Genomic DNA, 12,349 nt, shown 5'->3' with positions numbered 1-12,349 from the left:
AACCCATAAGGCCCATGTTAAATTTCAAATAAAAAAAATAAATTCACGTAGGGAAAAGCCCTGTGGTCCAATTTGTACCATTTAAGATTTTTACATTCCCATGGTTGGTTACTACGATCGTGCTAAATTTCGTGTAGATCGCTTCAGCCGTTCAGGAGGTATTTGTAAAACAAAAAGAGGAGAGTAGTATAAGAGCTTCGCTTTGCGCCGTTCAATTACTAATGGTTGTTAATCCTCTATATATCGAAAACGGGTAATACGATTTCCTTCTAATTTGATAAATAATTTATATCTGGCCTAAAAACGTGTTTACTGCAGTTAAAACTGCTAGCAAAAAACTAACTACGCAACAAAATTGAATTGAAAGTCTATAATTTTTAACATTGGCCTCATTGGTTTCCAAGTAACCATGACCATAGACTAATAGAACTATTTTAAGTTGTAGTGTGTTGTTATGTTCACCAAGGTTTTACGAGCAAATTAACGAATGCAGTACAAAGGGGAAAACACCAGTTGTTACTATTGAGCAAAGATTACACTGAAGATTACTCAATGTAGGGGTTCAATGGAAATAAACTAATACCACTACCCTGTCATGGCTTGGTTCCCAGGTACTACTACATAAAACCAGGGATACCGTCACCTCTAATTGAGACTTTTAACGAAATTCCCATAATAGGGAATAATCTATTACCGTAGATCTCATGGTAAGACCTAAACCCGGAACCGATTTTTATCTTCATTTTAAGAGCCCCAGAGGACAATACACACTTCGTTCAAACTCATATGTTGTACTGTATATAATATATGTGTGTGTGAATTTGGCATAAAGGTTAAATTTGAAATATGTAGATCTTGATGAGTTTAAGTTATAATTGGGCCTATTAGGCTATGCTGATTCAAAAAGTCCAATGACGATTTGTCCTTAGTTAGTGATTTAAACGAGATGGATTATGGTTACCAATTTGGAGTCTCTGTCTTCACCTTTGTACCACATGCAATAAATAAAATAGGGGTTGGTTAAAATTTGGTACTTTTCAAGGCACTTGTCCCTAATACTTTTGATTTAAAACAATTTAAAATTTAGATTACACTTTGGGATGAATTTAATTTAAGTCAAGCACAATGTCCTATAAAGTGATGTTAACACTGCAAATAGTTGGCAGGATCTGTGTAGAGGCAAGGGTTGAAGTTCTGGAAGTCCATGTCCATTGTTTTCACATAAATGACACTTGCCAGAGTAATTTTGATTTTCTTTGGATTAATTTTGAAAAGTAATACTATATTTAAGATGTTATTATTATATTGCAATTTTCTTACAATTATAATAGTTAGATTATCACTTTAGAGAGCCACTGGTTTTCTTCCAACATTGACAAGAAAAACTGGTAGCCTACAACGTTTAAGTTCCCATAAATCTTTTCCAATTTGTCTTCCTCAGTATATCCTCCTCGACGACGAATTAGAGTGACGATTGCAACAACGTATTGGCGACAAGTCTCCCGTTCTCCTTGAGTCCTATCCTGTATTTCTCTATCTAAATTCTTGTAATAGCCAGGAGGTAGGAACTGCAATTCAAATTCTCGTTGAAACTCAGTGAAATTTCTGCAGAATTCCTTGTTGTTTCGCCACCAGAGGAGGGCATTCCCTTTGAAGATTTCTGGCATCGCTTGTAGTATGCGATTTAGGGGTATATCGTAAGCTTCCACTAGTTCATTTAGTCGTTCCATAAATGAGACGGGGTCCGTGTATCCATCGAAACGAATGTTCCACTTTCTTACTTGATTGCAGAGACTAGCCGTATCCGTGGGAGGTTGGTTGTTTGAATTCAATTTCACCGGAAACGGAGGATGGTTTATTTTCAACTCTTGCGGTGCTCTTTCCTTGACAAATCTTTGAAGTTCGGGAAAGGCGTTGGATGTTGATGCCTTCTGAACAAACCTTTCTTTCTCAGCGAGGTCTGCGAGCCTCATTCTTAAGGTGTTGACCTCAGAATTTGGGGGTAAACCAACGATCATCATGATATTGTTGAGTAGGCTGGAGTCCAGATTTGAGTTTGAAGCCCCCCCTTCAAACGTGTCCACTGGGGGGAAAAGTAACTGATTTTTCTCCGTCGTTGGAGTAACACCAGGAGTTCGAATGTGCTCGACGAGGCGACTTCTTAACTCTTGCATCTTCCCACTTGCGTCTAAATTTCGTGATTCCAGCTCAGCTTGAATTTGAGACTTTGACAATTGATATACCCAACTTACACGCTGGTCCTGTTGACTAGCCTGGCTAAGAGTGGCAGGAAGAGTAGTTGAGGTTTCAACTTGGGTTACTTCATTGTTTTTTCCGGGGGAAAAGACTGCCGCTAAGATGTCAGCCGTGGATTCCTTTGCAGTGAGCGGAGGAAAATCATTGTTGTCCAATTTGTCTTTCGTCATTTCCAACGAGAGATTCGAATTGTTTTCCCAGGTGTTTTCGATATTCTTTTTCTACGAATCGATGACTCACGGAGTCCCTGTTCGGGCGCCAAAATGTGTGACGAATTTTCGGAACGGAGCGTTTTTGCAGCTTGCTCACTTGTCCTTGATAGCAAAGTCGTAGGTGGGTTTTTGATTCCAGGGGTCGATGTTAAAAGGAGTTGGAATTGGCTCAGAATATTGGCAATGAATCACAAGATTCCCAAATGGCCCTGACTCATCATAGCCAAAGGATAAACTTGGATTGCTGGGATTTCTCTAGCACGTGGGACGGGTTGCTCGGATTGCTCTAGCACTCAGGAACGGATTGCTTGGATTGCTCTAGCAATAAGGACGGATTGCTCGGATTGCTCTAGCAATAAGGACGGATTGCTCGGATTGCTCTAGCAATAAGGATGGATTGCTCGGATTGCTCTAGCAATAAGGACGGATTGCTCGGATTGCTCTAGCAATAAGGACGGATTGCTCGGATTGCTCTAGCAATAAGGACGGATTGCTTGGATTTCTCTAGCAATAACGACGGATTGCTCGGATTGCTCTAGCAATAGGGACGGATTGCTTGGATTTCTCTAGCAGTAAGGACGGATTGCTCGGATTGCTCTAGCAATAGGGACGGATTGCTTGGATTTCTCTAGCAATAAGGACGGATTGCTCGGATTTCTCTAGCAATAGGGACGGATTGCTCGGATTTCTCTAGCAATAGGGACGGATTGCTCGGATTTCTCTAGCAATAGGGACGGATTGCTTGGATTTCTCTAGCAATAAGGACGGATTGCTTGGATTTCTCTAGCAATAAGGACGGATTGCTTGGATTTCTCTAGCAATAGGAAAGGTTGCTCGGATTTCTCTAGCAATAGGGACGGATTGCTTGGATTTCTCTAGCAATAAGGACGGATTGCTCGGATTTCTCTAGCAATAGGGACGGATTGCTCGGATTTCTCTAGCAATAGGGACGGATTGCTCGGATTTCTCTAGCAATAGGGACGGATTGCTTGGATTTCTCTAGCAATAGGGACGGATTGCTTGGATTTCTCTAGCAATAGGGACGGATTGCTTGGATTTCTCTAGCAATAGGGACGGATTGCTTGGATTTCTCTAGCAATAGGAAAGGTTGCTCGGATTTCTCTAGCAATAGGGACGGATTGCTTGGATTTCTCTAGCAATAAGGACGGATTGCTCGGATTTCTCTAGCAATATTACCTCCAATGATGTTTCCTTGTCGACTGCCCGGGAGCGACTGAGACTGAGGTCCCCAGCTGCCGCGGTTTTATGCGAAAATCTGGTCCACCTGGAGGGGGAAAGTCGCGCATGCGCAGAAGTGCGTTTTTGCTCAGTTGCAACCCAGCTGTCATGGAGAGCTGATCGGTTCCTAAGTTAACATAGAAACAAATGGGGATGTAAATTGAGGTTAGGTTCGGCGGATAGGATCAGGAACTGGCATAATGGTATTGGTATCGATGGTTTCGGGTGGCGGAAGGAGACGTGGAGCGGCGGAAGGTGCTCTTGGGTGGCGGAAAAGAGTCGTAGGGTAAGGATATGGGCGGAAGTCGTGGCGGAAGGATAGGTGGGACAGCGGAATGTGATGCGGGGCGGCGGAAGTTGACTAGCGGCGGCGGAAAGGAGACGTGAGGTAGGGAGATGGGCGGCGGTCGTGGCGGAAGGATCGGTAGGGCAGCGGAAAGCGATGTAGGGCGGCGGAAAGGAGACGTAGGGTAAGGATATTGGCGGAGGTCATGGCGGAAGGATAAGTAGGGCAGCGGAAGACGAGGTGAGGCGGCGGAAGTTGACTAGGGGCGGCGGAAAGGAGACGTGAGGTAGAGAGATGGGCGGAGATCGGGGCGGAAGGATCGGTAGGGCAGCGGAAGGCGATGTAAGGCGGCGGAAGTTGATTGGAGCGGCGGAAAGGAGACGTAGGGTACGGATATTGGTGGAGGTCATGGCGGAAGGATAGGTAGGGCAGCGGAAGGCGATGTAGGGCGGCGGAGGTTGACTAGGGGTGGCGGAAAGGAGACGTGAGGTAGGAAGATGGGCGGAGATCGTGGCGGAAGGATCAGTAGGGCAGCGGAAGGCGATGTAAGGCGGCGGAAGTTGATTGGAGCGGCGGAAAGGAGACGTAAGGTAAGGAGATGGGCGGAGGTCGTGGCGGAAGGATAGGTAGGGCAGCGGAATGCGATGCGGTGCGGCGGAAGTTGACTAGGGGCGGCGGAAAGGAGACGTGAGGTAGGGAGATGGGCGGAGGTCGTGGCGGAAGGATCGGTAGGGCAGCGGAAAGCGACGTAGGGCGACGGACATTGATTGGAGCGGCGGAAAGGAGACGTAAGGTAAGGAGATGGGCGGAGGTGATGGCGGAAGGATCGGTAGAGCGGTGGAAGGCGAGGTAGGGCGGCGGAGGTTGACTAGGGGCGGCGGAAAGGAGACGTGAGGTAGGGAGATGGGCGGAGGTCATGGCGGAAAGATCGGTAGAGCGGCGGAAGGCGAGGTAAGGCGGCGGAGGTTGACTAGGGGCGGCGGAAAGGAGACGTGAGGTAGGGAGATGGGCGGAGATCGTGGTGGAAGGATCAATAGGGCAGCGGAAGGCGATGTAAGGCGGCGGAAGTTGACTAGGAGCGGCGGAAAGGAGACGTGAGGTAGGGAGATGGGCGGAGGTCATGGCGGAAGGATCGGTAGAGCGGCGGAAGGCGATGTAGGGCGGCGGAGGTGGACTAGGGGCGGCGGAAAGGAGACGTGAGGTAGGGAGATGGGCGGAGATCGTGGCGGAAGGATCGGTAGGGCAGCGGAAGGCGATGTAAGGCGGCTGAAGTTGACTAGGGGCGGCGGAAAGGTGGTGTGGTGCGGCGGAAGTTGATTGGGGACGGCGGAAAAAAGTCGTAAGGTTTAAGGAGGAAGGTAAAAAGTATCTTGAAAAAATTGGCTCGTTACAATATACTAAATTATTTGTTTTTTTAAGCTCTTTAAAAAGGTTTAAAGAGAAATTGGGAAATTTTGTGTTTTGAGGGTCAAAAGTGAGAAAAACCAATTTTTATCCCATAAAACCCCCCGTAAAGCCCCGTTCCCATGGTCCGATCGTGCTGGTTCGCGAACTCATTCAAGTTTATCCCGCTTTACACCTTTAAACCAAATTTCATCAAAATCGGACAAAAATTACTCAAGTTATCGCGTTCACGGACGTATATATATATAAGTCTATATATATATATATATATATATATAAATTTGAACGAATAGTGTGTTTGGCCTCTGGGGACATCAAAATGAAAAAGTAAATCGGTCCCGGGTCTAGGTCTTACCGTGCCACCTACGGTAATAGCTACTTCCCTATAGGGAAATTCGCTAAAACAAAAAACTAACATTTGGATTATGAGTTAAAATTCTGGTGACGCAATAACAACGATAAATATACAGAAAATCAAAACAAATTTAAGACTGGTACACAATCATCACATGTTTGATTTTCAGCGTGGGATGAATATAGATAAGTTCATATTTTATTTGGATTGTGGTCGAGTTTTGACCACTGGACGACATCAATTCTTATATTAAAGTACTTAACTCCTTAAGGTACTTCAATAATACCTAAATGATAAATACCTTCTATTTAACTCAAATAAAACAATCTGGTATTAGGTATAGATGTATTTACTCAAAAACCTATTTCTATGATAATTTAGTCTCGAAATCCAAATTTTTAGACCTATCTATAGATTATATCCGCTTGTTTGGATCATACAAATCTAGATAGTATTTTTAAAATTTTAAATATGGTATTTTTTTATTAAACCCATTATGCACTACAGACATTTTGCGTACAATTTACTTTGCTAACATACACTCTCATATTTGATACGGAATAAAGATTTATGAGGGAACAAGTAATTGTAACTATGATCAAATTTTATATTTACAAATGAATGCTACAAGATGAAACCTTAACCTGGATTAATGCTGTTTAATTTTTTTCCGAAAATAGGAGATGAAAAATAGTGGAAAAAAAGGCACTACGACTTATTTGCGTTGTGCACCACGAATATTATGTAGAAAAAATTTCGAAATTTCGTACATACAGCTGAAGAAGTTAAGACTAAATATTTTTCATAGTTTAGAAATTTTAAAACGTGAACTAATACTGTATATTGTTGTTGGAAGACGGCAATTGCTAAAATACTGTGCGCGTAAACTAATTCATTCATACCTCGTGGTGGTCATCTAAGTCGATTATTGGACAAACTAAAAGTCTTACGAAAAAATGTTTGGAACAAAAATTGAAGAACATCTTACTATCTATACTTTTCTCGCTGAAAGTTTTCATCTGACCAAAAAATAAAAAAAATCCTCGCTCACTTACTTTTTCATGTTTACATTGAACAACCTTTTCATATTTTCCATTATTAAACATTAATCATCTGCACGAACTAAATTGTATTTATATAGTATTAAACATCAGTTTACGCAGAATTTAAATATGTAAATTTCATCCTCTCACTATTTGTATTACAATTTAGACGAACGTGCAAAGCGACAGGGAACGCACCACTTCGAATAATCTCGCCAACATCGGAAACTCTCTTCCAGCATGTGTGTGTGTGTAATGGGTGCGTGTGTGTGCGTACGTTATCGCTTCCTGCACGGACTGTACCCATTGTAACTTGGAGTTATGAAACTTGGTGTTATGAACCCTTGGAGTTATGAAACTTGGACTTGTGGTCCTTGCAAATCTGTACGTTTGGAGTTATGAAATTTTGTATTTTAATTTACTTGGTTTTATTTTAACTTGGACTTATGAATCTTGGAGTTATGAACGCTTGGAGTTATGAAACTTGGTCTTATGATATTTTGGTTTTAATTTACTTGGACATAATTTTACTTGGAGTTATGAAATGTTGTATTTAAAAGTACTTGGAGTTATGAAAACTTGGAGTTATGAACCTCACCCTTCAAATAGACCACTACAAAGATATAAGCATTTTAATAACATTAGAACACCGACGCAAATATGCGACGGCAGTCTATGGGTGGAAGCCGGACGTCGCATATGTGCGTCGCTGGTCCATGCGAATGAAAAATTTCGTACTATTGCAGTAGCGAACGTGTTAAACCGATGACGACAAAACTTCTTTTACGAAATCTTTTGTCACCACTGAAAACATACATCTCAAATGAACTTGTTTATTGTTCACCAAATATAACCACCCTCTTTCCTCCACGCTCTTTAACTCCATCAATTAAAATACATGCAGATCAACATTCGAGATTCAACCACAACTTTAGAACTGCCCCATCAATTATTGATAAATCTAATGGTTTAAGTTCTGCCAGTGATGGCACTCGAAATAACCGATAAATCTTAACCGCTGTTAACTGTTTGTGATGGTCATTAGGGTTAAACACCTCTTTTACTGATGTCGTTATTCAAATAACGACACCCTACTCAGGTAGCTTTACTTATCAACTAACCTAATGAAACCAATCAGGATTAATTCATGAACCCGTTTATTGATTCATACTTAATAAGTCACTACTGTACAGTTACATTTCGTAAAGTAAACTGTGTTGGATAAGTGTTTTTGTAGTATTGCCGTTTTTTTCTAGGATAGAGGACTTCTCAAGTTTAAATTGTTTAGCTTTATGAATAACAAAAATAAATTTATTTGGTAATTTTTTTAAAGTTGCTTGACAGTTATTTGTAACTGGAAATTTTACCAGACTATATAACATAATATAGCGTTTCGCTCTCCTAAGGTCGTCTTGTCTTAGCAAAATGTCTTTGACTTACATTTAGTACTCTCTACAAATTATATCTGTGTTACAAGCCTTTTCTGTGTTTTACATCTGGTAACATTTGTTCTCAAAACAATGGCGGAAACAAAATGTCTAGTGAGGCTCATTAGTGGTGTAAATTTCAACTAATTTTATTCATGAAAATTGGTCAATCAGGTTTTCTTGTGCATTGTTGTGACGAGACAACATGTTATTAACATATTAACATTAACATACGGCGAAACGTTGAACAAACTACCTTCATTATTACTTTTACCTTACATTCTATTACTTAATTGTTTATAATTTATTTGGAAACATAATTCAGTTACCGTTTAACCTTTAGTACATACTAACCTGCACATCACATTAAACTTTGTAAAACTTTATATAGTTCAAGTCCATCCTAGCTTAATACATAGATTAAAGTAAGTACACTTAAGATTTTCTCTGGAATCCCAGTTGTGTTGGGAAGTTTAGTTGGAACTCGGGTTAACTTAACTACGATTACTTAGTACTTAGTTATCGACTCGGTCACGAGTTGTGTTCAGTAATTGAGTAGGTTCTAGTGTCAGCTGTCAAACTTGATCATGTCAGCTTCTCTGTCGATTACATCTGAAACTAATCTTACCATCGTACATCACTTGTTAAAGTAGTAAGTTACATTTACAGGAAAACCACATACTATGCAATAGACTGATGGTAGTATGGTAGGCAACCCATACACTTTCCCATATACTGTTGTATTAAACCATATTAAAAGTTAATTAAAATTAAAAGAGAATTAAAAGTTTTAATTCTCCTTAGTCAAAGATTAAACAATCTAAATGAATATTTTAGGGCAAAGTAATGGGTATAGGTTGTGAATGTGTGGTAAGAAATAAAACTTTGTAATGCTATATTTAGAGTTACACCTCAAAAAATGTTGATCCTTTGCGGTTTGTTACCTTTAGTGGGCAGTACAATATATTATAACAGTAATTAAGACTTGGTTTGAAAAAAATGAAAATGTGAAATTTTTTATGATCAAAACTTTACAATCTCGAAAATGTTTTGGTATTTTTTAAATACAAGGAATGTTATGTTTTACAAATATTATGTTAACAATTAATTCATACTACAATTTTACTACAAGAGTGTGCTGTATTGAATATTATTACAATATTATTTGAAGTATTATATTTTGTTTTTCAGGAGTTAAATCTTCGTGGGAATTCAAGGCAATCAATTTTATTGAACTATTACAAAAACTTAAGAGAGTCATGTTCTTAAGTGGTGTAACTAACGAATAATAAAACTATTCGTTATCAAATTTTGGGTAATATATGAAATCATTCAATAGCCTGGTATGACGATTCGTTTCCATTTAAATATTTATAATGAAACTTAGACTTTTCGGACCATTCTCTTACAAAAAAAAAAAAAAATACCACCGCCGCAGCAAACCTGCCGACTAAGCGAATTTCCATTTGTCTGAATTGATTTTCAGTTAAATATATTTTGATAACATTAGGTTTAACGAGTACCTAGGTTTGCTGCTACAAGGAAACTAATAAAATGTGTTTTTGAGTAAAATATTGATAGCTTAGTACAAAATAAATAAATTTGCCAAGTTTTATCAAAATATATCCATAAACAAGCAAACTACAACATTTGACAATATTCTCCCTAAGAAAAACATGGGAATTTTAAATTTAATTTTTTTTTAATTTTCTCCGTTACTAATAACCGAACAAAAATACTTTTATATACTAAATTATTTGTTTTTTTAAGCTCTTTAAAATTGTCTAAAGAGAAATTGGGAAATTTTGTGTTTTGATGGTCAAAAGTGAGAAAAACCAATTTTTACCCCATAAAACCCCCCGTAAAGCCCCGTTCCCATGGTCCGATCATGCTGATTCGCGAACTCAGTCAAGTTTATCCCGCTTTACACCTTTAAACCAAATTTCATCAAAATCGGACAAAAAGTACTCAAGTTATCGCGTTCACGGACGTATATATATATATATATATATATATAAGTCTATATATATATATATACATATATAAAAATTTGAACGAATGGTGTTTTTGGCCTCTGGGGACATCAAAATGAAAAAGTAAATCGGTCCCGGGTCTAGGTCTTACCGTGCCACCTACGGTAATAGCTACTTCCCTATAGGGAAATTCGCTAAAAAACTTAAGGCGTTGAAAAACATTAACAAGTAAAAGGTAGCAAACTATTATCTTCTCTTAAATACCATCCCAAATCAAAATGTTAAAGATATTAAAAGAAAAGAAAATTGTCAAATATAACATTACCAATTCGCAATGTGAATGTAAAGTTTAGGTATTTTAATGGTGTACAAAATGTTTTTAGTGTCACGTGATTTTTTTCCAAGTAAACAGCGTGGTTGTGTAAATGCAAATCACAAAATGTCACATCCAACATTGCTGTACGCCTAGGGAGCCTTGTATAGCATTGATTGTTCACTTCTGCACCTGTATTTCCAACAATGTAACATCATGGTACACTCATCAACGGTGGCCATGTTTACCCAATAAGCAAATAGCATAACCACAGACAATATAATACTTTAATGGCATAACCATCACTATAAATAACAAATTCTGTAATTTCTTTTACTTACTGAAATCCAAAATCACTACGTACATTTTACTTTGGTTAATCGTAAAGATCACTGTGTAGAGTTTAATAATCATTTTATGGTAGGATTCAAATTAACACACAAATTCGAATCATTGATGTTTTTACTGTACACCAAAGCTATGATCCTCTTAAACTAAACTAAAACCACATTGTATTCAGAATACACGTTTTTCGATCCTACGGTTTTAAAGAACAACGCCATTATCACCTAATATGACCGTTACACATCACATGCTATTATTTCGTTATATTCAACAACATGTGTTGCATGTACGTAATTGTTCATTTACTCCTTTTATAGCTAAGCACAAAGAGCCTAATGGATTTTGAATGTAGGGTCAGAAATTGCATTAACATTCACTTTTTTATGGTTGTTGCGGAAGTACAACTGACTAACGTTGAGGTTTACATTTATTTTAGTGGAATTTAATGGTCTTGTACCATATTTTAAGTAACTTACATGTAAAAAATAACAAGTTTATATTACCTTTCTTTCAAAGATTTTTGTTAAAAGGTGATCATATATTTTTTTAAGAAGGCTGAGAGAAGTAAATATGGATTACGCCTGCTACATATAATTGGATTATCAATATTCAATGTAATTGTTTAAACCCGTCTCCATAAATGGTTAACCTTAGTGCGTTCAATATCTATGTGAGATTTATTGGTATTCTTCAACGATTGAAGTTTGGATTTAAGTAGAGGCTATGTTAAAAATAAAATAAGTTTTTTTGTGCTAAATTGAGCTTAGGCTATTAATTTTAGTGTCTCCCGACTACAAGGTAATACAAGGTAACTACAACATCGCCTAGCATGTATATCAGCTGCACATGTTCCGTATTGCAGTATAACTCTACTAATTACAGTTACTCACTGTGCAATATATGTAGGATCTATATACAACAATACATTACTACAATGTCTCTAGCCATGACTACTGTGAACTAGATTGTTACTGTTGTAAACTCAGCACACATCTGTGACATTGTCTGGTAGAATACCGTTTTGGTTTCATAAACCCATTTTTAATTTTTAATGCGAACAAACTAATGGTCATACAAGATTGTACAGTATTGCGCTGCACTACCAATAAATGTAAAGGATGATAATGATTGATGATTATTGCAACAAAAAGCTATCAACATTGGTATTGTGTAATTAATTAATAAATTATAAATAATAAAAAATAAATAGAAAATTAATTTCTTTTGAAATGTTGTTAGTCTATTGCTTCAATGGTACTTTGAGATAAAAAAAATTTAATACCTAGGCTTTAAACTGAAATACAGTCTTATAAGGAAATTTATATACTTCTTGTTTTCATGGAAAACAGTTAGCTTACGAATATGTGGTTGGTATTATAATCGACGAAGTTTTCAATAGGTTACATAACAAATGCTGAACTAGTGCATGATTTTTGTTCAATCTTGAGGAAAACGAGAAAGAGTATTCAATATATCAGGGACTGACAGTTTGACAA

The 12,349-nt window shown here is 38.2% G+C and overlaps 1 protein-coding gene across 1 annotated transcript; it reads right to left on the bottom strand.

Moving 5' to 3' along the window:
- Window positions 1-4,515: 4,515 nt before the first annotated feature.
- LOC128982381 (uncharacterized) lies at window positions 4,516-6,668 on the bottom strand. The gene is made up of 2 exons (XM_054401339.1): window positions 6,655-6,668; window positions 4,516-5,362 (listed from the first exon to the last, which is right to left on the bottom strand). Exons 1-2 carry the CDS (start codon window positions 6,666-6,668, stop codon window positions 4,516-4,518), a joined length of 861 nt encoding a protein of 286 aa, XP_054257314.1.
- Window positions 6,669-12,349: the final 5,681 nt, after the last annotated feature.

Source organism: Macrosteles quadrilineatus, unplaced genomic scaffold, assembly GCF_028750875.1.
Source record: "Macrosteles quadrilineatus isolate MER2022 unplaced genomic scaffold, UCM_ALF_1.0 Scaffold_230__1_contigs__length_151601, whole genome shotgun sequence".
Taxonomy (NCBI): domain Eukaryota; kingdom Metazoa; phylum Arthropoda; class Insecta; order Hemiptera; family Cicadellidae; genus Macrosteles; species Macrosteles quadrilineatus.
Note: the sequence above shows the minus strand (reverse complement) of the source record. Positions and strands in the feature narration are given on the sequence as shown.